The 25,816-nt window shown below is 35.1% G+C and overlaps 5 protein-coding genes across 5 annotated transcripts; 2 read left to right on the top strand and 3 right to left on the bottom strand.

The window, feature by feature from the left end:
- The first annotated feature begins 1,233 nt into the window (after positions 1-1,233).
- On the top strand, positions 1,234-3,454 carry rcvrn2 (recoverin 2). The gene is made up of 3 exons (XM_065261238.2): positions 1,234-1,614; positions 2,685-2,796; positions 2,916-3,454. The coding sequence occupies exons 1-3, from the start codon at positions 1,234-1,236 to the stop codon at positions 2,999-3,001; spliced, it is 579 nt and encodes a 192-aa protein (XP_065117310.1). The 3' UTR covers positions 3,002-3,454.
- A 2,155-nt stretch (positions 3,455-5,609) lies between these two features.
- LOC135743495 (germ cell-specific gene 1-like protein) lies at positions 5,610-12,664 on the bottom strand. Its single transcript, XM_065261237.2, has 7 exons — positions 12,532-12,664; positions 10,743-10,939; positions 10,048-10,239; positions 9,861-9,908; positions 9,585-9,737; positions 7,458-7,569; positions 5,610-7,311 (listed from the first exon to the last, which is right to left on the bottom strand). The coding sequence occupies exons 1-7, from the start codon at positions 12,537-12,539 to the stop codon at positions 6,939-6,941; spliced, it is 1,083 nt and encodes a 360-aa protein (XP_065117309.1). The 5' UTR covers positions 12,540-12,664; the 3' UTR covers positions 5,610-6,938.
- Positions 12,665-13,149: 485 nt separating this feature from the next.
- Positions 13,150-14,750, bottom strand: atg12 (ATG12 autophagy related 12 homolog (S. cerevisiae)). Its single transcript, XM_065261239.2, has 4 exons — positions 14,601-14,750; positions 13,626-13,762; positions 13,386-13,448; positions 13,150-13,288 (listed from the first exon to the last, which is right to left on the bottom strand). The coding sequence occupies exons 1-4, from the start codon at positions 14,701-14,703 to the stop codon at positions 13,229-13,231; spliced, it is 363 nt and encodes a 120-aa protein (XP_065117311.1). The 5' UTR covers positions 14,704-14,750; the 3' UTR covers positions 13,150-13,228.
- Positions 14,751-17,822: 3,072 nt separating this feature from the next.
- Positions 17,823-21,254, top strand: cdc42ep5 (CDC42 effector protein (Rho GTPase binding) 5). Its single transcript, XM_065261235.2, has 3 exons — positions 17,823-17,880; positions 18,137-18,196; positions 19,010-21,254. The coding sequence occupies exon 3, from the start codon at positions 19,018-19,020 to the stop codon at positions 19,921-19,923; it is 906 nt and encodes a 301-aa protein (XP_065117307.1). The 5' UTR covers positions 17,823-17,880; positions 18,137-18,196; positions 19,010-19,017; the 3' UTR covers positions 19,924-21,254.
- Positions 21,255-21,743: 489 nt separating this feature from the next.
- Positions 21,744-25,029, bottom strand: grwd1 (glutamate-rich WD repeat containing 1). The gene is made up of 7 exons (XM_065261236.1): positions 24,796-25,029; positions 24,198-24,315; positions 23,873-24,038; positions 23,547-23,757; positions 23,265-23,410; positions 22,973-23,164; positions 21,744-22,570 (listed from the first exon to the last, which is right to left on the bottom strand). Exons 1-7 carry the CDS (start codon positions 25,007-25,009, stop codon positions 22,262-22,264), a joined length of 1,356 nt encoding a protein of 451 aa, XP_065117308.1. The 5' UTR covers positions 25,010-25,029; the 3' UTR covers positions 21,744-22,261.
- Between the last annotated feature and the right edge of the window lie 787 nt (positions 25,030-25,816).

Genomic DNA, 25,816 nt, shown 5'->3' with positions numbered 1-25,816 from the left:
AATATCACTGCTTCACACTTTGTGAATGTGTTGACTAAAAATTCATTTTTGCATTGCATTTTAATTTTTTTCCCCAATGTAAATTATTTAAAATGTCAACCTTGTTTTTAATGTACCTATTCTTATTAATTTTTCCTAATGTATATCTAGAATAGAATAGAATAGAAACTGTGTAATTACATCCATATTGCGTTCATTATTGCAGGTGATTCATTTGCAATATTAACGTGACATTGCTTTTAAGTGAATTATGGCTCTGTGTAGTAAATGTGTAGCTCCATCTGAAAGCAGGTGATGCCAGGTAATTTACTACTAATTACAGAGCCGGCTTTACTGGTGAAAATGCGCATGACAATCACATCTGATATATCACCCATCCCTATTCTTCAGTGTTGGGCAGTAACTTGTTACTAGATATTACAAAAAAAATGATAAGTTACTCATTACTTTTTGTCAAAGTCCACCAAGTTGTTTAAAAATAGTTTGAGCCAGTTTTATGGATTTACATAATGTAATAATTACCCATTTTTTGAGATGTAAAGAAGTAATGTAACTAGTATTGTAACTGATTACTGTTGTTGGCTGTAAGTTAAATTAACCCAGATAATCTTTATATTTGACCCAACAATGGCTTAAATAACCCAACATTTTTACCATTAAATTACAACCCAAATGGTTAGGTTCGTACTGTTTTGACACAAAGATAACCAAGCATTTTTAGAGTGTATTTTACTGAATTAGTGATATAAACAAGCGCTCAATATTACCTCCACCACTCATCGTTTCTCTGATTCTGTGAGCTCTGAATAAGGGCTTAAATTGTATCCAGGCTCTGTTTGGAAGAGGATAGACCCGAGCTGTTGATCTGAGGCTCAGCGTCTCAGCCATGTCAAATCCCTTAAAGACTTAAACCTGCATTCAAAGGTAACGGCCTAAGTTCACCTGCCCCACCTCCATACATCTCTCCATCTCTGCTACAGTCATCAATCTGTGCCTCATTTCATTCTGTACATTAGAGAGTTTCATTCTGAAGACGCCTTATATTAGATGCTGGTCTGGTAACATCTGTTGCTTTGATCTTTTGGCCATATTACATCATTTTTATCGACTTTATTATTAAGGCACCTGACCAAAGAGAAAAGAGATCATCTAGTTATTATTATATACAAAATTTGTTTGGACCTGAAGAATAATTAGTACTTGCTTGATCTTGCCTGTGATCAACTCTCAACAATGGGAAACGCCAAAAGCAGCGCTATGTCCAAGGCGATTTTGGAGGACCTGAAACTTAACACCAGATTTTCAGAAGAAGAGCTGTCACAGTGGTACGAGAATTTTCAGAAGCAGTGCCCATCCGGCCGAATCACACCTGCTGAGTTTACAAAGATCTACGAACGGTTCTTCCCAGACAGTGACACCGCGTGTTACGCCCAGCATGTATTCCGCTCATTTGATACAAACGATGATGGGACGCTGGATTTCAAGGAATACATCATTGCTCTCCATATGACGTCGACTGGAAAGACGGAGCGTAAACTGGAGTGGGCCTTCTCACTGTTTGATGTTGACAAGAATGGCTACATCACCAAGGCAGAAGTGAAGGAAATATGCCAGGTATGTACAAGATATAAACAAATGGGAGTATAGATGGTTGAATCTTCTGTATATTCACATAGTGTACAGATAAATGCCACTGAACTACGAGTTGAACAGTAAAATAAGCAACCAAGCAAGTTAAAACATAAATGTATAACATTTAAGTACAACTATGTTCATCTGAAAAATGATTGGGGATGTCTTGAGGGTAAGTAAATCATAAGGTTTTGGATAAACTATCCCTTTAACTAACTATTGAGGGCCAGCTCAAGATCATGAGCCTGCACTGTAGTTCTGCAATTATTATTTTCAGTGAATTTTCATGTGTGGATTACTTAGATCCTATTTTATTATTAAGTCTTTGTGGGCAGTGCTCAAAGCAAAGGATTTTTTTGCTAGCTTGGTCAGGCAAGTGGTTAAAATTTTTACTCTCCCTGCAAAAAACTGTCCCTGGCCGCACCGTAAAATTTTAAAAATAAACAAAATCAAATAGGTCTAATTATTGCTTTTGACTCATTTTAATTTAAAACCGTACTTATTATACGCCTAATTTTTATAAATTTTAAATATTGTTAAAGTATACAGTCAGTAGTAACATAAGAACAATCAGATTATGGGAACAATATAACAGCAGAAATATGTATATTAAAATACACGTTGGAGTTCAGCTTTCTCTGGATGATCTATCACCAGTTTTCAGGTTCAAAAGCAGAATAGTAGTTATCAAAGTGCCTAGTCTTCAATGTGTATGTTAAATATTAATTCTTATCAAAGTTAGAAAAGTGAATTCATCAACAATACAATACTGTACACATGTGTTTTATGTTGTGGGCAAGGCCACTGTAGACTGTCACAAGAAAGCAAAATGTGACCCTGTTTAATCTAAATATGAGATTAGCATGAAATTTTGATTTCGTTCATTAATTTCATTTTAATTTCAATCTTTAAATATTTTAATACTAAAGATATCAAGGTTACATTTACACAGAATGATCTTCATCTTATGCAGGATGATTTTTTGTATCTTCACTTTTATTCGTGTTATTCCAGATTTTGGACCTACAATTTTCTTTCACCTTTTATTTCAGGCCATCTTTAAGCTGATCCCCAAAGAAGAACAAGAGAATCTTCCAGATGATGAAAACACTCCAGAAAAAAGAGCAAACAAACTGTGGTCTTTCTTCGATAAGAAAGATAATGGTAATAGTTTAAACATATCTGTTAAAATGATCATCTGTCAATTAAGTATTGTTTTGAATTGATGTATTTCTGTGGACAAAGTAATCCTGATGCTTGTTTTCATATTGTTTCTCACACAGAACGGCTGGCTGAGGGGGAGTTTATTCAGGGCATTCTCGACAATGAGGATGCTCTTCACTTCATTCAGTATGAGCCCCCAAAGTAAGATAAATAAAGACAATCAAATTATATTTTCGCTTTCATGCCACTTCCTCTGCCCATGTGCTTTTCTTTCATTTTTCATTTTGTTTTGTTGTAACTTTCATCCTTTTAATCTGTTTCTATTCTTGCATCAGTGCTACAATCTCTTTGTAAATATCACCCAAAAACCCATTACCTCCAGTGTATTTTAAATGAGTACTGGCATGAGAGAAGTGGCAGGATACATTATATTTACTCTTTACAATGCCTATAATTATGACTGATAGTGAGGCATGTCTTTTGGGAGTATACTAATGTGTGTAGACTACAATCCCAGATCTCAGATGATTTTAATGATGCTCAGTGCACTTTCTCAAGTTCTTAAGCAAACGCATCTAAAATGTCTTAAATTTAAAGAAAGTCAAACAAGCAAAATATCAAATTTTCTGTTATTATTCCTGTGACACAATTAAAGTACATATCGAGCCGATACAGCTACGAGATTGTGTTGGAATAAAAAAACACCAGGATATGAAACAATAACTTTTGTCATTTGTATTACGCAAACCTTGTTCCCATGAGAATTTGTGTGCTGTTGAATAAAACTGAAACTGAAAAACATGTCTAGGATAATTCTCTGTGTGTTTGTGCATGTGTGCCGGCCTGTGTGTAATTTTGTAGAGTAGGTAAACAGACAGGACAACCACTAGTATGGCCAGCACACTAATCTCTAACTGTCTAGAGAGGTTTACCATTCGTGTGGCAATATTTACCCTTAATCCGGGATTATCTCTGTTTGTGGCAACTGCAAAGCTGGGCCAAAGAGTGTTAAACACAATTTTTGCTGGGTGCATTCAGGTAAATGTCACCCTATGTACCAGCAGATTTGTTAAAAGAAAAGCATTTTCTCTTTATTTGTACTTTAACCTTCTTTAGGATTATCGATGTAATGGTTTGTCCAACATAGTAAAAAACAGTACAATAATTTCTGAATCTCCTTTCTTTTATCAGAATCAATTTTAGCTCTGTAGCTTTTCTTCATCCTTGTTTTGCCATGTTGAAAATTTGTCAGCATATAAGGACAAAACAGATGAAGAATACAATACATAGAGCAATATAGGAACAGATTGGGTGTCATTATTTACAGTTCATAAAATAAGTACCGTGTTATGCTAATGAACAATTTATTCAATTTTATGGATTCAACCCAAACCTTATTTACAGTGGATTTGACAGCAACATCCATGTAAGAGATTTTTGGTGAGAAGAATATAACCAAAGTCCCTTTAGGAAAGTCGCGCCACTAGGGGGCCATGTTAATAAAGCCTCCAGGCCATTATTTCCACAGATATGTATAATAAAAGCTAGATGATGGAGGTCGATGTCCGCACCTGGCGCCCATCTTACCTCAGACAGCACTCTCACTCATAGCAGTTTTAATGGTGCATGTACTTTTAAATAACCATAACTTACTCAATTTTCTTCCGATTTTCAAATTGTTTGGTTTGATAAAAATGTCAGAGATGTACCTATGACATATGAATAATTTTCATGAAACATGTTAAAGCCTCCAGAATTATAGCCGCGTTAATAATGCTTGTAAGAAACCAAACCATTTGAAAATCGATAGAAAATTTAGCAAGTTATTGTGATTTAAAAGTACATGTACCGTTAAAACACAATGCTACGAGTAAGCGAGTTGACTGAGGTAAGATGGTCGCCAGATGATGACGTTAGAGACTGCAGCATAAGACAACTAGCCTTTATTATTCATATCTATGGTTATTTCAGTCATGTAAAATTAAAGGGTTTATTATAGTTGTGCGTAGGTCCTACCGCGTAGCCACGATGATGTAGGCCAGTGGTTTTCAAACTGGAGGCCGCGAGATAGTGCCAGGGGGCCCCAGTTTTATGAAATACATTAATTTATCGTGAATTCTGTGTAATTAAACTTAAAAAAAAAAATAAGGCTACTAACCAAAAGCACAATTTTTTTGTATAATTTAATGTTCTTTTATTAAAATGTTGAGTTTTAGAACAGTTTTTAGTCACAAATTTTCTCTGGGGGGGCCGCAAAGGAATGCACCGTACACAAGGGGGGCCGCAGGCTGAAAAAGTTTGGGAACCACTGACGTAGGCTACACGTTGGTTTTTATGTATATTCCTCTGTGTCGTTGTTAATAAAGAAGATAAAGAAGTTTGTTTTGTATGATTTGAGACGACCAGCAGTGATGGAGGTAAATAAACAGCAACTTTGTTTCTTAAATCACTCCTTAACTTAGCCCATCTTTTTTCTGATGAGAGGGGTTCTATTGGACCAATCATAGTGCTTGAGATCTGCATAGAATGGACGCGTTGTAAAATTTTTAGCGAGGTGCGCATAAGGCTATGCAGAGCTACGGACGGCCTACGCAAAGCTTATGGTGTAGCTACACCTTAGAACTTACGCACATCTATAAATTACACTATCCTATCTTGAATAGGGAAAAACATCTCACAATTTGTACATATTTTACGAGTTGGCTAAATCTTGTGAATTCGAATTAAGTTAATCATGCAAAAACATACAATTATCATGAAAAAGACAATAAGAAACCCCAACCATAACCCCAACGTCACATGGGTCAAGGCAAATCATACAATAATGTATAATTGTGGTTGTCGTACGAATGAATAAAAATGTGTACGAAATTAGTAAAATATGTACGCATTGCCATGAGATAGCATTGGATATCTTTAAAACTGTGTGCTAAAATAACAATTAAACAAATATTTCTGACCAACAATTAAATCTGCCATCAACCTTTATTCCTAAATCTCAAATTTTACTAAAACTGCATTTTTCAAGCATTGTGCATGTGCACAGGTTGGCAAGCCCGGCTACCCCAGAGGATCATCAGTCTTTATCGATTGATGTTTGGTTCTTTTAACCGGAAGGCGGGACTTCCAGCAGCAGATCAGCCATATTGAGCGGTGTTCAGTCTTGTTAGTTCCAATATCTTTGATTTAACTGGACATCTGCCAGATATGACTTCACACCAGTCTCTGTGACAGCTGTAAAACTAAACAGATTTCCAGGCTATCTCTGTTGACCACATGGTGAACAGGAAAACTTGAAAGAACAAAACCGCAAATTAGCTCACCCCAATCGGAAAAGGTCAACAATTGTTTCAATCATAAGAACCTTCCTCTAAAAGCGTCAGCATGACTGCTAGATGAACACAATGCTTTTACAGTACCCTAGCAGTATACAGTAAAGCTATAATGTATACTGTATAATAAACAATAGTGCATGTAATTATAACGTAATCATTCTGTATCGTTTACAGTATAGTTTAAATATACTGTTTTTAAAAATTACAAATTCACGTCCTGAAAAAACTTCTGATAATTGTAACAAACAGATTTTAAAATTCTGGCCACTTTAAATGGTAATAGGATGGCATTGACTTCTGTGGCAACTGTACATTTATCACCATCTTTAAAGGCAACACATATTTCCATTTGCCATTTTGCATTGGACAACAAGTTATTAGAAGAGTACTGTATAAGAAATTTCACATGGACTAACAAGAGATGACATCATTCCTTTTACATCGTCAGTGACTGCTTTGGGTTCTTATTTATGAACTTCTATGGCTTGGGTGTTAATCCGACACCAAATAAAATAAAGAAAACACATAGATTTGACTTCAGAACTGATAATAACACAGGCTTTGTGATCTGACATGATCTCTGTATAATCCAATTGAAAGTCTAATACTATTCCAGAAATCAAAAAATCCTGGCGCTGTGAAATCCACTTATTGCAGGATTACACACAGAAGGTGACACCTGTCTCACACCTGCTTCCTTTTATACTGCCCAGATTTTAGCATATCATGCATTAAAAAATCATCCATAAACATAAATACTTTTTCCAAAATTCACTCTGCTGATGAGACAAATATAACATAAGGCTTTTAACAAGGTGAGTCTTTTCCTTTCAAGGCTTCCTTCAACTCGTCCAATTCTCTCTCGCAGTCCTCGCATGCGCCTGTTCCACACCCACCAACCAGCATCAGGGTGGGCACATCCTGTTCTCTCATCATTCCCATGTTCCCATCTGATGCCCACATAGAGTCCATCATCACATCTGGGCACTGTAACAGGCCGCTGACAGAGTACAACCCGCCTCCTGGAACCACCTCATCATAAGATGGGGCGTGGCTTGTAGCACGAGCCTCCTCCAGTCGAAGCCTCTGTCGGTGACGAAGCTCAATGATTGTTTTGGTATAAGAATTAAGAGTCATAACTGCAGCACCCATGCAGCAGCTAAAAGACACCCATGCCAGCCTTGGAATTAAAGAGTCGGGCAGGACAGTCACCATGCAAAGATAAAGAGGATCAGATGGGATGAATTATTAAACTGTTGATAAAATAATCAGGGTGTCTTATATACTAGAGGAGAGTATACTAAGTAAACAAAGGAGTGTACTTACGCAAATGACCAGCCATAGTCCCACGTCTGTGGTCTCCAGTCTTTAGGCCCTACAATCACAGTCAGCTGAAATACAGTGGTGTACATCATATGAGCCACCATCCCTAATAATCCTGAAAGACATGAATAGGAGATAACAGGAAATGTAAAATAATTGAGATTAGTTTGCAAACAAATGCTTTGAATGGCCCACAAAGTAATATTTATTACATGTACATTAAGGCATTATCACATATTTTTATCCAAAGCAATATAAAACAATATAGCTATTCAAAATATGAGAAGTGCAACAGAAGTGAGCTTTCAAAATGTCCCTGTACAGAATATATGAAAAATATATTTCTTTAGCTGTTTTTAAACTCTCCCTGTAGTCAAAACACATCTTTGAGCATCATATAAAAGTTTTACCAGTCACAGTAAGTTCTTTATGCTTTAAAACAGCTTGAATGCAACTGTACACCCTTGCCTCATGTAGTATACGCAAAACATGAATATGCTAATTATTCAAATAAATATATGTAAATAGATGCTACATTCAGCAGTTTTAGACATAACTGCTAAGTTCGGTTTCATAAAATGTATACGTGCTGCAAACGTTTCACCGAAGTCATTCATACATAATATCTACTGATCCATGCATTCAACTGTGTTGATATGATTGGTTACATGTGACATTGGAAACCAAAGCAATTTTAAACACTAGGAATGAGAGACACTTTTAATGGAGAAAATACTTGGTGAATTTGCATGTGGCTTGTATTTAAACATTAAAAACACCACATAGACATATAAACAACAATGAAAACCTGATTTTTCAGATTTTTCCCACATGGGGACTTTAAATATATTTAGTATACTAAATATACTGATATAAATTAGAGGCAGTGGTGGCTTGTGACTGCTCTTCCGAGGGGAACAAATTTAAAATATTGAATTTGTGTCATGTGTGTTGCTCGTGTTTTCAAAATATGTGTTTGTTGGGTCATGTTTTTGTCAAAATAAATGCCTGCTGCACACGCGTCAAAACCGTTTCTGATAAAAGAGATGCTCACATTCACAAAATACACGCAAGACACTCCCTCAACAGTAAACTCTGAATTTATGCGAGTATCTGGCAAATGCGAGCGTCTCTTTTATCATAAACCCTTTAGACACGTCTGCAGCAGGCACTTATTTTGGCAAAACATGTGTTGAACATAGGTTCACTCGACGCGCCGAACACATATTTTGAAATTACGAACCACACACATGACGGGCTACATACATGTTGATGAACTTCGCACTGTGCACCCTCGAAAAAAACAAGTCACCGGCCGGCACTGATTAAAGGGAACCTATTTCATTGCTAAAAAAACAACATTATTTTGTGTATTTGGCATAATACAATGTGTTTGTGTGGTATATGATTAAAAAACACATTATTTTTGACATACAGTACATTTTTGTAGCTCCAGATTTCACTCTCTTCCTGAAACGCACTGGTTCATGTAAACTCATCGATCTGAAAAGCACTGATCTGTACGTTGTGATTGGCCTGAATACTTCTGACGTCAGCTGGAAATGTGACGCTCCTTACCATGTTTGAAAAATTCAGTCACAATGCTAAATAAAACAAGTTAACTTACAGGCTGTGAGTCCAAGCAGGAGGAATTATGATAATGTCAGTATTCACTACATCACCAATCCCAGGAAGTAAACTGTTGCCTACAATCCGTGTGTTTGTTGTAGTCCAAGAAAAGAGATTAATGTTGGAAAGGAGAACTCGCATCATCGTTTACCTTGGGATTTGTACCTTTTGCATATTGTTAACATGTACTAACACACACTTACACAGCAAAGGAAATGTAAAATCGTGAATCGGATAATTGGTGCTCTTTAAATAGTTCAGAATCAGAATCAGAAGTGGCCCTTTGAGAAGGGTGGGCTCACTAAAGCATAACATTTGATCCTGGGAAGGGGGCTCAACCTCAAACAATTGTGTCTCAGGCTTCTCAAAATTAACAGCCATCGACTGAACAATACTAATACAACCATACAGGTAATACATTCTGCAATTCGTGTGCAAAAAAAGCTTTCCTGCCCTGATCCAATAATTACAGTAATTAGCAAAGAAACACAGGTCTCTTACCTGAGAGAACGATGCAAATGGCTGCGAAGGCGTTGATTTTGAGCACATGCATTTCTTTATGAAAGCACAGGACTTCCACCCACATGAGTAGAAACCCCATCCCCAATAAACTGATGTACATGAACTCAGCGATCATTGACAACCACAGAACACCTGCAGAAGGTAGAGAGAGATACACTTAGATAAGCATACTTACACATATAGAGAAAGGCTTGTATGTACAGATATAACACATTTCATTTGTGTTCGTGTTACACACTCATACTGCACTCTCACCGTGAGTCTCTCCAGGTGTAAGATCTAAAAACCTGCGACATCGTTCACCTGTTAAATATAAACACCAGTGAAATTCAATGTTATCTATTTATCTTAATTATACAGGTTTTGGAAATAAAAGTGATTAAATAATGACAGATTTTTTTCTTTCTTCTTAATGCACTATGTCTCACTTTTTTATTCTTACCATCAGCATGCTTTTCACAAGACTCCCAAAATCCTGTGTGGAAATATCGGAAAGTGTACTTGTCTTCTCCTGTCTCCCAAATGTAGTGGACGGCATTGGCCAATTGCCTCTGTCGAATCTTAGCAAGTTCCTCCCTTCGCTTTGGTGATAAAGTTCTATTGGATGGACCCCGAGGATCTGGGGTGGGGCTATCTGAGTAAATTAAATGAATAATAATGACTCATTTAGATCATGCTATTGTAGTCAATTTTAAATATTCAATGGAAGAAGATTTTTGTATGACATGTACGTTTAAAAGTATGCGCATGTGTACACATCAAATATAAGCAATCATCAATTTAAACCAGTGTTAATATTATAATTAAAGCAATATTTTTTATTTTGCATATTTTCTTTAACCTTATCTTTATGATAATGTTTGACAATGAGGAATCAGCTTAGTCTAGATACATTGTAAACCAATAAGCAGACGAAGCAGTTCATAACAGTGATTGTAGATATGGCAAAGCACAGTGTCTAATGTCAAAAACAACGTAGTTCAAGGTCAGATTAAAAACATGCAACCTAGAACAAGTCTTAACAGATTAAATATATAAAAAAACTTTTTCAAAAAATCTTTCTATTCCACCAGGGATGAGATTTCATTCCTGACAATCACATTACATAGCAAAAGTGTTACATACATTATGTCATACCTGTAGTGTACGGCTCACTGTTGTTCTGGCCGCAGTTCTTCATCTTTACAGGTGAAAGACAGAGAGGTTTGACCACCTTGTGTGTTCCCTCACACCAGTAAGATGTGCAGAAAGCCAGCACAGATAAAGCCAGGGCAAGAGAGGTCAAGAGAAGAGACAGCAGGGAGCGAGAACGTCTGGACATGTGGTCCAACATGCTGACCAGAGGAAGAACAAAGGAGATGAAATGTTGACCAGAAGTTGTTGTGGTAGAATAGATGAAGTGCAAACATAGATATATGACCAAAGACAAACAATCCTATATGATATATTATGAATGAAATGAAGATATTGTTTAAAGCAGATGGTACAGTAAATGAAGATGTGGATTTACAAAAGGACATCAGGGTCACATTAGAGGGAACTTTGATTAGAGAGGAAAAAGGACATAAGTTACAGACTTATAGTATACATTTAAAGTATGTCCTAAGCGCATTTTCTATGCAATATGTGTTTAGGATATGGACTATATGCATGTATTAATGCAAGACAATTGTATTGTTCATCTTTGTTTTTTTAATTACAATATGAGCAGATTTTGAATTCATTGTTTTGTAATATATACATACATACATACATATTAAAATAGCCTTTCAAATTTAGTCATGTACCTTGCACTTCTCTGTCAAAATATAAAATTCTAAAAGATAAATAATTAAACCTTCTAATATTATCTTTCATTATTTTAAAACATTCTTTGAAATCCATTAGTAATGCATATTACTAATGGTTTAAATACCATGTGATAAACTCCTTCTTCCTTATCTTAATCAATCCTAAATCTTTTTTGTACCCATCAAAATTAATCTGGTGCAAAATATTAAAAATATGTAATGAATAAATTATATATAACACTTCCATTTTATTGATTTTTTTACTTATGCATGTCCCCAGTATCCCAGTGAATAGGATTAAAATGAGAAAAAGGGGAGAGGGAATTCAAAGGATTACATCTGAAGTTACGTGATGAAACTATTAGTTAAGCTCTTGCATTAAATCAAACTTTACTTGTAATCCTCTAATAATCTGTTTTAATCTGTTTGGGTTTTGTAGGTGTGCCTGAGTGTTTTTCATTTTAACTCATTTAACCGAAAATAATGGTAACCGAAAACACTTTACAATAAGGTAGCATTTGTTGGGATTAGTAAATGCATTAACAAATATTATCTAACATTGAGAAATATAGTTTTCCAGCTATTATTAATCTTTGCTATTGTTAATGCTAGTTAATGGCAATATGATTGTTCATTGTGTATTAACTAATGTTAACAGTTACAACTTTAAATTTAGTAATTACTGAAAATTGTATAAACTAAGATTACTTATAGAAATTGTTCATTGTTAGTTAATTTTAGTTAACCCATTTTATAATTTTATAATAAAGCATAAAATACCCAAGGTGCTTTTGAACCATGTCTTTCCTCAACAGAAAATCGTATTATAATTTTTAATCTTGCGAACAGCAAATGTTCTTATTTTAAGTCAAGATTTTTTTTAAATTTACAATTACAATTGAAGTTACAATAATATAAAAAATGTAAAATATGAAAGAGATGTTAAAGACGTAGTAGATCTACTGATCAGTGATAATAAAACCTTTCATTAATAGTACAGTAGGTTAATATTTGAATGAGAGCGATATGTTTGCATATAACATAAATTACTGCAATATTGATACATTTGACAGTTATGCATCTAATATATATTATATTTAACAGAATATGAATTCCATTCAAAATAAAAATTTTACCTGAACATCTCAGTCGTCCTATGTCATTTCATGGTCATTTCTTCCTACTTGAATCCATTTATTTTCCCTTCTTTTTGTATCTTTTATGTCCTTGTCTTTTTGCTAGAGCAGTCTGTGTCTATCTTTATTCTCTTAATTCAGGTTTTCCACTTTTTGGTGCAGTCCTGTTCCATCTCCTCCTTTTCCTGCCTGTCTTTGGCAATTGCTATCACAGTCTACACCCAGCACCCATAATCCCTGTTCAGTCCATCTGTTAGCCCTGTCTCGATCTTTCTATCTTTTCACTTTCACATCGCTCCATTCCACCTGTTCTTCACACCCTCCTCCATCCCATAACATTCGGCATATTAACCCATCCTCATGTTAAAAAGTAATCTACTATGTACTACTGAAAATCATATAATGTCCCGCCTTTGTAGATTATTATTATATCATGAGCTTTAATCATTCAAATATCTGTGTTGCTAAATGTGTTTGTAATTCTGCATTTTTAACCAAATTCTCTCTGCTTCAAAATTACCACCAGATGAAACAATGTTTAACAATATTATTTACACTTTATTATTTACAATAACAACACATGAAAAATCAATAAGTTAAAAAAAAATGATGTGTAAATGGGTTTTGATGCCGTGTGTGTGCGCGCAAGTGTACACATGAAAAAGACAGAAAGAGGTCAAGAAATGGAGAACCAAGCTCATCCCCAGGCCTGGGACTTGCAATAATGGAGAACCAGTTTTCCATCACTCCCAAAACACTGGAAAGGAAAATCACATCAAGTCAATTTTAGTTTGCAGAAAGACAGAAGAGGAAGATCAGCATTTGAAATCTTTGGGAAAACTCAAAGAGCATACCTCAAAGAGCACACCCACTTCTTGGTCTGGTGATGGAGAAAATGACTGATTGACATAAATGAACTGTTGGCAGATAAGAAAGAAAGGGTTTAAGTAAACAATCAATGTATAGAATTGCATTAGAAAACGTTTTAAAATAAACTTAATCTGTCAATTTATTTTTGCTGTTTGATAACATGAGCGATCATTCAAATCCAGGACTAATGAATTATGTGTTAATGGTGGAGGTGAATGCTTTACCAGTTGTTCACTAGGCTCCAGCTTGAGGAAGCGTGAGATGAACTGAGAGAGTGACTGTATTGTTCTTCCTCTCTCTACAGACCATTTCTTTGTCTTCATGATGGGTGTATCACCGACTGCCTTTAACAGTATATCAACTGTTCAAAATAATGTAGAGGATAAAAATTCAATAACGAATCTTTCAAGCATTAAATCTGAATATTTCTCATAAAAGAAAACATTTTAGAGTGGAAACATGTTTAAATGAAAATAAATACAGATTTCTTGCACTAAATGCCTTTAATCGTCCTTATTGGGAATATGCTGGATTGTACAGTACATACATACAGTACATTTTAATTGTTTACTTAATATGTATGTATTAATGTATAATGTATAAATTGTATATATATTATTATCAAATCCAGACCTTCTTTTTATTGAAAATGTAATGATATATTCAAGATATATATATTTCACAAAGGACATAAACAAACAACCCTGCTGAAATTAATATCCACTATAATATTGTTTACAATACACACATTTTTTCTGATTCGGATTTTGTCAAGATGTCTAGACATATGATATCATTATTTGCAATGGCAGCTCCCAAAACCCCCATTTAGCCCTGTAGCTAGCTTCAGTTTTGAGGATTGTCTGATTGAACACCCAACGCATGAGTAATTCTGACATAACACAATAATTGTTTACGTGTGTAAAATTATTAAGTTACTTTAATGGATACCTTACAAGCAACATTTATACGTTTTAAATCGTTTAACACTGCCACTACTTTTAAAAACACTGCCATGGTTGAGAAGCACATGCCTGCTTGTCATTGGTTGTGCACATAAAAACCGCAACTTCATTGGCTCCCAACGCTGCCAATCTTTGTAAAATTGCGGAAGTAGGCAGCTGAAAATACTATACAGCAGCGCTTAGAAATAAATGTAAACTAGTTCATTTCTACTGTATATGAATCTAAAAGCATACTCTTTTTCTTTTCATCCGATGATCCTGTGTGTTCAGTGACAGTGTGTTGTGTAGAAGGCTCATCTTTTTGATTTTCTGTGGGAGATTCTGCGTTGTCAGACATCCTACAGCGACACGAAACAAATGTACTGTCACTGTTTAGCTGATTTTTCAAAATAAAAGTTAAATTAGGTCATTATTGAATATTTTATATTGTGGATGTTGCTTATAAAAAAGACATTCAGAAAAAGACTAAAATTGTTTAATTTAAAATAAAGATTTTTACGTATTTATTTAAGTATTCGGTATTTAATTTAGGTCAACAGATTTTAAAATAAAACGTTTTGCCAAAATAAACCACTAGATGGCAACATTTACAAAATGGAAAGTTGGATTTTAATGTGCTGTTTAAAGTGTTGGGTAAGTTACTCAAAGAAAGTAATTAACTTCTAGTTGCTAATTACATCTTCAATCATGTAATTATATAACTATACAAATTACTCTCTCCAAAAAACTTAATACTAATTACTTTTTAAATTCTATATAGTAAATGATAAGGATAGGCAAGGATGAAATGGCTCGAATAAATTATATAAAAGTACATACATTATTCTGGTCCCACTTTAGGGTCCAATTCTCACAATTAACTACTTTTGGCTCAATATACTCCAACTACTGCTTATTAACACTTAGTAAAGTTAATTTTAATAGGGGGTTTAAGGCTGTAGAATAAGGTTTTGCAGAATAAGGCTTTACTTAAATAGCAAGAATAAGGCCAACATATCAATAATATTAATGCTAATAAATAACCAGTTAATAGTGACAATTTACTAAAGTTTTTAAAGTGAGAAGGATACATTAAAAACATGCATTTTAACATTAGACTTTAGAATTTTGATGTTAAATCAATTATTTTATTACAGTATACATAATTTACAGTCTATAGACCATTTTGCAGGATATAAACAACACTGGTCCAGAAGCACTTCCTGTTTTATTTGTATAAAATAAAAAAACATTAAAATTACATAATATTTGAACAAAATACAACCAAAAGATTTAGAACCAAATAAAAATGTAAAAAATGAATGAATGAATGAATGAATGAATAATTTTATTATTGTGCCTTGCATACTACTGTATGCCCAGCCCTAATAGGCTTATAAGACACCAATATCACCAGCATAAAAAAAACAATTAGCAAACAATAAGCACAACTTAAACTTATTTAAATAGGCAAGTCTGTCGCCTCTTCCACGCTTTACAAACAAAGTAGCCAATTTAAACACATTTTGATTAAACAACCATTTCATCTTTTCATCATCACTAATCCAAAACATTTCAGGCTTTTTAACAAACAATTTACCAATTAGTACATTTCTAAAGTCATCATACCGTGGACAATATAACACAAAATGATTTTCATTTTTTTTTTTAAATAAATGTGAACTAAAAACTTGAAAACAACAGGAAGTGCTTCTGGACCAATGTTGTTTACATCTTGCTAAATGCTCTATACAATTACATAAGAAGTAACTGTAATTAAATTACAGTAAAAATAGGAGTAATCTTTTTTTAGTTTTTCAAGGAAAAAGTTATGAAATTACAATAACTAATTACTTATTACTTAGTAATTACCCAACACTGGTTGTTTTTATATAAAGATTTTATATTATTTTATGTGTTAGTATTAAATTCAAGGTCACTATACTAAATCAGATCTGTTGTGTTGTATTTTTTTAAATCATTGATTTTGGGATTATTTTAAGTTCATTTTACCACTCCACACATTTTGTTATCTTGGCAACCAATTGAAGTTAATCTTACTGAAAATCTCCCACCCCTGTTAATCCAGTACAAGTTTTGGTTCTGGCACAGTGAAGACAATAAATATTTAACCTTTGATTCAGGTAATCTAGTAAACCACTCCTTCAGAAATATGGGTTTATGTATGATGTCATACACTGGCAACACTTGCATCCTTGTCGTTTCCAGTAGAGCAGCATTGTACTTAAAAAGGAGGAAGTGATGTGATTCACTGCTCAGCTGCAGCATCCTTGAATTCTCTTATCCCAGTCAGGAAATCTAGGACATGAGAACTGAAAAAGATCATTCATATGTCTGTTCTAGCCTTTAGTCATAGTTCATTTTCAGATCATTGTGTTCTAAAACTAAACCTTTGAACTTTATTTTTAAAAGGGTCCAACTTTTTTTAATTATTTCTTCACCATGTTTTTTTGCACCTCAATTATGACATCAATGGTAAAAGTGATATTAACAGAGATAATAGAGTTGACTATGTTGACACGTTTTGCTGCAATAAGAACGGCTTGAAATGTTGAAAGACAGGATTCCTCAAGTGTTTTCAATAATTATTGTGTAGGGTATTCCATCCATGGCAATAAATGCAAGGAATGCTACATGTTGCAAAGCAAACAGTCTACATAAAGACGAAAGAATCATAAGAATTGAAAAAATTCTGTATACTGTAGTATTTACTATAGTTAACCATAGTAACCATAGTAATTATACTACATTATAGTTTAATTACTTCATTATATTGTAGTATTTTGCCATATTAACTATATTAAGTTAAAATGTAGTAAATGCTGTAGTACACTGTAATATTTATTATAATAACATTTGAAAACACTATACAATGATATCTATGAATTTTACTTTAGTTTACTGTAATAAATAGTATTAAATACTATAGTATTTTTCATGTGGGTTGTTACAATAAAAAATTCCCTCACTTTTGACATTGTGGGGCTGTTCCCCAGCCAGAGTTTAGATTAATCCAGCACTAGTTATATTAGGACATGTAAGAAGTTTTTACAAACAAACCTTACAAAAAAACAATACTGGTGTGCATATTGAAACAAAATGGTAGTGATATATGTTAAGATATGTCAATGCAAAATGTTTTTAAATTAAGGCAGCTCAAACATGCATTTTAGTTTAGGATAATCCCTGTCCAGGATACCACATGTCCCCCCTCTAAAAAAATAACTATGCTTTAAAATGTTGCCCTAACTTTTTAACATTTTCTTAGTTACACACTTGGGTAGGGCTGGGAATTGTTTACACTTTAGGAGTAAGAAAAACTGTCTACAACATAGCAGATCATTCTAAAAAGCTGGTCTTGTTATGAGGGTAAAAGTATAGAGATAGGAGTTACGTCAGTTCTTTCACGCACTCACAGCTGGATCCATAGCGCTCCCATATTACAGGCACGTCACTTCCTTGCCCATCCCTAAAGGAAAAAAAGAAATACCGGAGAGAACACGACGCTAGAAAAGTAAGTAAAAGAACGAAAGAGAAGGCATTTATAGAAACCGCTGGTTAAAAGAACAACAAATAGGCTGAAATTCATTGATAAACAAGCACTGACGCCGATCAAAGTACGTTTTTTCCTTGTTTAGAAGTAAACCGATTCGATAACTCCGGAAAAAAACAGTGGGGCGTGCAACTTTTACAGTTACTCTCAGTGTAACAGACTTTTCATATCACTGAACTGTACTAAACTTGAGACTAATGTTTCTGTACTATTACAGCTTCACTGGACGAGATAAAGCATTACTGGACTAAAGGCAGATCGTCTGCTTATACCACTGGTAAGATTTGTCTTATTTATTTGACTCTTTGGTTTGCTCCTAACGTTTATAAAAGTTAGTATAAACTTTTTTAAATTATGTTTTATATTATATATTAATTAAATTAACGTCAGAAATTTGCATTTAAAAAGTAAGTGAATCTGGTGAATGGGCACATAATTCTCTTTCCCGCTGTTGCTGATGCTAGGTTTCACGAAAATGGCTGAAATAAAGTTTCACTTTTATTATAATTATACCAATGAAACTAACCAATTATATATAAAAAAATTAAAAAATAAATACGACGGTACTCTGTGAAACTACTGATTCGCGACTTTTTCTTTTGGATTCCGCAGTGCTAAGTTAACGTCACACTGCACTGGAAATCAAGGCCACACTTCGGACTCTTTAAGTAAAACTAACTACTCAATCATTAATCGTTAGCTAAACATTTAAAGAGAAAGGTATAAAAAGGGACACGGTCATAGTGTACTAGTTCTCACGGGCCTGCAGGGAAGAATGCTTTTAAGCACGCACTTCACGTGCAAGTCTGAGCCTGGCGTTGGCGTCTGTCAACTCTTTTTCACAACTCTTACGCAATCTGAGCTCTTTTGGCGCGCCATATGCGTAACGAGATATACATGATTAAAATCAATTTAATCGCCCATATAGACCTATAAATATAATTAAAACACCCATGTAGACTATAAGCTGAGACATTAGGCACATAAGACAACATTTTAATGTTTTTTTACTGAGAAATTGTATATTAAGTTTTTAATTATCATTTTATTAAACTTATACATTTTATCTGCATCTGCTAATTTTTCTCAGTTGCTACCATGCCTCTCCACAAATCATCTCGAGCCCCCCGACTGGACCCTACAATGATCTCCGCTCCGCTGGGTGATTTTCGTCACACCATGCACATTGGTCGTGGTGGAGACGCTTTCGGTGACACCTCTTTCCTGTCCAGCCATGGCCCTTCTAATTCTAATCCCAACCCTGAATCACCAGTCACGCCATCCACTGTAGCGACCACAGAGATTCAAAATAACCATGATGCCAGTAGTGGATATGCAGAAGAGACCTATGGAGGGGAGCTGCACCATTCAGATTCAGTTTCCTCCTTTGATCTTGACCTGGATTTGGGGCCATCCATTTTAGGAGATGTACTGGGAGTGATGGATGGACTGGCGGTGGGTTTCGATTGGACAGGGGGGAAAGACAATGAAGAGGTGTTTAGCCCCAGCAAGAGCCCATTGGATGCGATGATGTCACCAAGGAATGCTGCGAATGAGTTGAATGAGAGGAAGAGCATGGAAAGTATGACCACAGAGGTGAGCCAAAGAGAAGAGCAACTAAACGAGATGAATGGTGTCAAATCAAAAGGGCTCAGGCCTAAAGTGAGATTTAGTGACAAGAGAGATGAGATCATTGGTCGACAGGATGCAATTGAAGTGCTGGATGTCGTAGGTGAGGAAGAAATGTGCTTGAGACAAAACAAAGGGATGCAGGAGATCACTGGGAGAATGGCTGACCCAGGACAACTAGAGCTGAGTAATCAGGGGGTGGACAACACTTCAACCCCCTCTTCATCAGTCAGCTCAGAATATGAGGGAGTCTCGCCATTGGACAGAAGGAGAGAAGAACAGCGGTTTTCAGAAACAGATTCAGAAGAAGAGAATGCCAATGGAGAGCAAGGATACACATTTGAGGACGAGTTTGATGATGAGATTGGCCTATAAGATGACACTGTAAGTGATTTGTGAACAAAAAAAACAATTCATAGCATTCATCATTGGCATCATGCGACAAATTGATGAGCCATTGCATGTGAACAGATTCCTTCAGTATCGTAAAAAGTTATTGAGGACTTACTACATATCTGGACTATTTGGAATTTTCATTTTCCACACTTTCGCAGTTTTTCTTAAGTTTGGATCTTCTATGAAAGGAAGACCATGTTACACCTTTCTCTTTGGATTATATAACTACAAATTTGAAAGTTTTCTCATGAACAGTGTGATGTAACCATGAGAAACTCAAGAATAGATATTTTTATAATTTTTATAAGGTTTAGCTGTAACTGGACATAGCTTTAATCTCAGTGGAGAATGAAAACCTGCAGTTAAACACCCCAAATAATCACTTGACGAGCACAGTTGTTGATTTCTGTGTTGAAATATTTCATATTGAAACCGAAAGTTGGGGCTTGCCATTATTTTTAAATAGCCAGTAACCTTTAGTTTGCTATTTATCCAATTTTGGTCAATATTTTTGGTCAATTTTCCCTAAAGATATAGAAGTGTGTGATTCTTAAAATTACATTTGGATGCTTATAAATCCAAAGATCAAAGTTATAAATTACTATTTTTTTTAATATTATGATTATATAGAGTGCCTTACATGAAGATGTTTGCTATCTCATAATTCACACGTATTTTACGAAGTGGCTAATTTGTATTAATTCATACATCCACGTACGATTTGCTTTTGGCCCTGTGATGATGTAGTTTGGGGCGTGGTTTTGTTATTATGTTTTTATGATAATCGTATGTTTTTGTATGATTCACTTCGTACAAATTAGCTAACTAGTAAAATACGTACAAATTCTCATGAGATCAGGCTGTTTTCCCATTTTTACTTAAAACTCTTGTATTTGTATGATGTATCTTGCTCACTTTTGCTAAAAAACTTTTGAGTGCAGGTTCAAGGTTGCTTATGCCTTTACAAATGCTGGAATTATCTCTTGGGAGTTTTTATTAATCCATATACATATAAATTTTTTACATGAGGGCAGTTAGCTTATTGGTTTGTGCCCATTAAAAAAGAAATACCATAGCTAGACACTACAAAAATAGTAGGCTTAATAGTTCAAAAAATTTAAACTGTGAATGAAAACCAACTCACTTGTTGAGTTGGAACCTTAATGTCTGGCTCATGACCAAATTAATAAAGGGAAGCATGAAAATTGCAGACAATCAGCCATTCTTTGAAATTGCCTATTAAAACATGTACATATCTAAAGATTGTAGACTGAACTAGACCAAATATGAAATTAAAGTTTTTAAAAGTATTCTTGGTATTTTGCACTTCTTTAAGTTTGGCATACTTCAGCAATTTTCTTCTATATTACAATTATTCTTTCTAACCAATTTAAAATAGTGTTTTTACTATTTTGAAAAGAGCCATGGATGAAATTTAGAGAATTCTTTATTCCCTTGGATTCATACAATCTCAAAACAATGCAAAACTAAGCATTTCCAAATGTAGCCACGTTAAAACACATTTGTTAAAACTGATTAGGGCTGTGTATCAGCAGGAATCTCATGATACGTTGGTTGCGGTGCAACGTGTTGCGATACTGTAAAGCAGGTCAATTGGGATATTTCCTGTTTTTGGAATATAATAGGATGGTTTTAGGAAAGCTGTCATTGAAAACATATGCAAACCATATGGGGTGCATCCATATGCTAGAACTTCCTGTCACTGTTTTAAGTTCAAAGAGATAAAGAATGCTATCTAGTGGTCTGGATGTAACCTCCAAACGAAACAACTGCAATAATTCTTGTATGTTTTTTATTAAATATTGATAATTTTTTATAATCGATACAGTATTGTCAAACTAAATATCAAGCTACTCTCATTTCGATATTTTCTTAAACTCCAACTGACCATTTTCAGTAATCTTTAAAATCTACTTTACATTTAAAAAAAAACTAACATATTAGGCATGTTACTTAAAATTCATTTGTTACTTGACAAAGAACCCAAGGAATTTTCCTTCATCATTTAGATTTAAAACAACTAAATAATGCTTATAAACAAACGATAGACAGGTGATACAGAAAGCATTTTTACTGGTACAAACTTCATTGCATACAAGATTTCTTTGTCAAGCAACAACTTTCAGAAGGACAATGAAAGGGGAGGAAAAAATAACAGAAATTAATATATACACAAGTCACTCAGACATTCCATTCATCCGTGCATGTAGATTAAAAATAAATTCCATGCACATATTTTCGGTTTGTTTAAAATATAACTGTCCATTCTCTCTCTCTCTCACACTCTTACATAAAGTTATACAGAAATCGTTCGGAAGACGTTGAATCCTGACAATGCTGTGGAAATGAGAACTCCAGGAATCTGTGGGTGCCAGTGGAGTTCCTTAACTTCTTTCTGACCCTGGTGAAGGAAGAGCAGCTGTGGTGGCAGTTGTTTTAAGCCCTCTGCTTGTTCTCCCACATCACATGACTCCACCGACAGATCCCATTGGCTGACGACGTCATCAGCTGCAGAGGCAGCGAACACACTGGAGTCAATAGGGCTCCACTCCACTGAGGTCACAGGTGCACTGTGCTGCTTAAAGCTAGCCACTGGACGTCCCGACTAAGAACAATTAAAAGAGGAGAGAGGGAAAGACAAAACGCATAATCAATTTAAAGGAAAGGGTTGGTGGCACAATGGTAGCTAGAAGAGCAACAGTATTGAACTGGCCTAATTTTCCTAATGCAACAAGGACACTATTTATAAGAGATCCATTTGAATAGATACATTTGTATATCTGATTGTATAAACAGAACAGTTCCGTCTCAATTTGATTACAGAAGTATTCTAATATGGGTGTCATCTTTATCAAATGAATATTAATTAACCATGACTATGCTAATTATTATTATGCTAAACATTAGGATACCAGTGTCAAACTAAGAGTTTATTTTGCTTTAGCAATAATTAAACCCACAGCTTTTTTGGTAGAATACCACATTCATATTGGTTTCCTAAGCTCACCTGGAATTGCCTCAAATCCCAGACTTTCAGTACACCATCATCCCCTCCAGACAAAATGAAAGGTTCAGTTCTATTCCAGCTGATAACATTGATATCTGAAGAATGAGCTTCATCGGCTGAAAGCATAGAATTTGGTGGTGCCCTTATGTCCCAGATACGGATGGACTGATCCACAGAGCAGGATGCAAAAACCTGGGGGTAAAAGTGAAGCACTAAGCACTTTCATTCTTTCATATAAACATCAAGAGAAAGATTTAGATATTTTATCATCATATTTTTTTTATTGACATACTGTGGCTTCAGTAGGTGACCACTGGAGGTCCTCTACAGACTTGGTGTGTGAGCTAAAAGGTCTTTGGTCAATTTTCCAGGAAGTCCCACCCTCCTGTGGCTCCCAGACGTGAATGTTCTTCTTGCAATCGCCGCTCACCAGCCGCCCTAGAGGCAAAGATTGTATATAAACAACAAAGCCGTTACGATTTAAAACAAAGAAACATGCTGGACCCCATTCTGTCTGTTTATTTAAAGTTTAACAGCAAGGTAGATGGGATCATATATTCATTCATTCACTCACCTGGAACCTTTGGTGACCAATCAACAGCAAATCCTTCTGTCATGTGACCAGAAAAACTGAAAAGAGGTGTGGCTTCTTTCTGCTGCTTGATAAAGGCTGACATCGCTGAGGAATTGTGTACTGCTTCCAGCTGGGATCGGAGGTCAAAAATCTCTACCTGCCCTTTCTCTGACCAAACAGCAGCCAATGTCTGCTCCCCTCGCTGGGTGACCTGATACAAATAAAACAGGGTTTCCGATTTCTCAGTTTACCTGTTGCAGAAAATACCTAAACTATTTCTGGCTTGTTTAAAACAAATTTTTATATATAATAACCACTTCACTTACTCTGATTCTGTTTATCCCGCCATAATGTGGCATCATGGCCAGCTCCAACTGTGGTTTTCTGTCTTGATCCTCCTCATCATCTTCATCACTTTCTCCATCACTGCTTTCATTCTCTTCTTTTTCTTGGTCGTTTCCATAAAGATTGTGCATCCGCATCACAATAATTCTGTACAAAGAGAATACTTCATCATCTGCTGGCCATTGTTGCAAGTCAAACAACACAAAAGTCTTCTGAAAATGGATGAAAGTAATCTTTTTATTTTTTACTGCAAATGAGTATTAAAAAAATATATATAAAGTGCTGACAATGCTCTTGTCAGTTTACCTGTTGCTTAATGCAGTGTCTGCTTGAGTACCAGCACACAGCACCATCGAGAGAGGAAACTGCTCTCTGCCCTCTCCGTCACCATCACGCACCACATCAAAACTCAGACATGGGGAACCTGCAGGAAAGATGCTGCTGGTTAATACATAAATCAACTACAGATGCACATGAAAAACAACTATTTATTTTGCAAGAAAGAGTAATCAGAAGGTCAGAGGAAACATTAGGTTAAGAAACAAATGACATTTAGCCATTAGTCATTTTTCTCTTGGTTCCAGCTTTACAGATTTCAATAATGCAAAAATATCTGTGAAATTACATCTGAGACACAGTCTTTGGACAAACTAATTATATTAGACAAGAATATTTTGCTACCCTGATGTGTGTGTGTACCATAGAATTCACGTGACACCCCAAAGAATGAACACTATTGTACCCCCAACTTCTCATGACTCCCAAAAACACATGGTGCTACTTTTAACTACTTGTTTGTTGATGACAACATACCAGATGTTACCCACTTACACATACAAGCAAATAATCGATCACATCATTGTTTATGGGTACAGTAATCGGGAATTTTCAGCCGCGCACTGACCTGTCTGGCATTCGTGATACATGCGGTAAGCGGATCGATCCATCTCGAGCTCTTCTCCCGGCTGGAGCGGCTCCAGACCGGGGATATAAACCTTAGTCTCCGACTCTCCGTTCTCCCCCTCTCCTTCCATATCATCCTCATCACTACCACTCGCCTCCATCTCCTCAAACCCGTCATCCTCTTGAGGCAACGTGTTTTCATCGGCCGCGGACATTTTGAGAGAAAGAAAAGTATTTCCGTTCTACGTCACGTGGTTTAAAGCGCACGCTGTTCCCAAGTCAATGCACTCGAAGGCCATATTTATAAGACCATGGGAAGACTGTAATAATTTTAGAAACTCTTGCTAAGTATAACAACATATTTCCGGTCAACAATTATATCTGATATCAACGTCATCTCATATTTTGTTTGCAGAGTTTAAATTGCGATTTTTAACACTTTTCCATGGTTTTTTTGGGGGGGGTATTGCGCATGTGCAAAGATTGAAAAGAGTTCAGTTTCTCTGTATCGTGCTCAGGCTGAGGCCGAACAGATAAGCGTATTTGTGTAGGTAATGTTCAATTTGCACCAAAACACCAAAATGCAGCTGGTCTATTTTGCACTACTTTTATTCTCCACAGAAAAAACTAAATTACCAGTATTTTTTCTGTTAACACGGCAGTGATTATATTCTCCTGAATTAATTTATTAGAGGAAAATATAGGTTAAAAATAAAGGGAACATTTAATTATTGGTAGTGTTGTTATACTTCACAATCTGGGGATTAGCCTATTTAAAGGTAGGGAAAAGTCAGATGTCAAAAATACTACATTATTATTATTATATTATTTCTATTCTGATTTCTTGTAGCTTCTTCTATATATTAATTTTGTCTAAAAAAATCACTTCTATTGATAAGAACGTTTAAAAAAATAGTGTTGCCAAAGCACAAAAATAAATCAAATTATTATTAACTTTATCATTTAGATCTATTTTCATATTATTTTACTAATTCAATTTTAATTATATCCTGTGCCCTCCA

The sequence above is a fragment of the Paramisgurnus dabryanus genome, chromosome 13 (genome assembly GCF_030506205.2).
Source record: "Paramisgurnus dabryanus chromosome 13, PD_genome_1.1, whole genome shotgun sequence".
Lineage (NCBI taxonomy): Eukaryota > Metazoa > Chordata > Actinopteri > Cypriniformes > Cobitidae > Paramisgurnus > Paramisgurnus dabryanus.
This window is presented reverse-complemented; position numbering and strand designations above follow the sequence as displayed.

Coding starts and splice junctions, on each gene's coding strand:
- atg12 (XM_065261239.2), bottom strand. CDS start 14,703: ATGTCTGACAACGCAGAATCTCCCACAGAAAATCAAAAAGATGAGCCT. Junction 13,763..14,600: donor ATCGGATGAAAAGAAAAAGA/GTATGCTTTTAG, acceptor TATTTTGAACAG/TTGATATACTGTTAAAGGCA. Junction 13,449..13,625: donor TGGAGCCTAGTGAACAACTG/GTAAAGCATTCA, acceptor ATCTGCCAACAG/TTCATTTATGTCAATCAGTC.
- rcvrn2 (XM_065261238.2), top strand. CDS start 1,234: ATGGGAAACGCCAAAAGCAGCGCTATGTCCAAGGCGATTTTGGAGGAC. Junction 1,615..2,684: donor AAGTGAAGGAAATATGCCAG/GTATGTACAAGA, acceptor CTTTTATTTCAG/GCCATCTTTAAGCTGATCCC. Junction 2,797..2,915: donor CTTCGATAAGAAAGATAATG/GTAATAGTTTAA, acceptor TTTCTCACACAG/AACGGCTGGCTGAGGGGGAG.
- LOC135743495 (XM_065261237.2), bottom strand. Junction 10,240..10,742: donor CAGTGAGCCGTACACTACAG/GTATGACATAAT, acceptor TAATTTACTCAG/ATAGCCCCACCCCAGATCCT. Junction 9,738..9,860: donor TACACCTGGAGAGACTCACG/GTGAGAGTGCAG, acceptor TACCTTCTGCAG/GTGTTCTGTGGTTGTCAATG.
- grwd1 (XM_065261236.1), bottom strand. CDS start 25,009: ATGTCCGCGGCCGATGAAAACACGTTGCCTCAAGAGGATGACGGGTTT. Junction 23,758..23,872: donor GCGGGATAAACAGAATCAGA/GTAAGTGAAGTG, acceptor TATTTGTATCAG/GTCACCCAGCGAGGGGAGCA. Junction 23,165..23,264: donor GGTCACCTACTGAAGCCACA/GTATGTCAATAA, acceptor TTTTACCCCCAG/GTTTTTGCATCCTGCTCTGT.
- cdc42ep5 (XM_065261235.2), top strand. CDS start 19,018: ATGCCTCTCCACAAATCATCTCGAGCCCCCCGACTGGACCCTACAATG.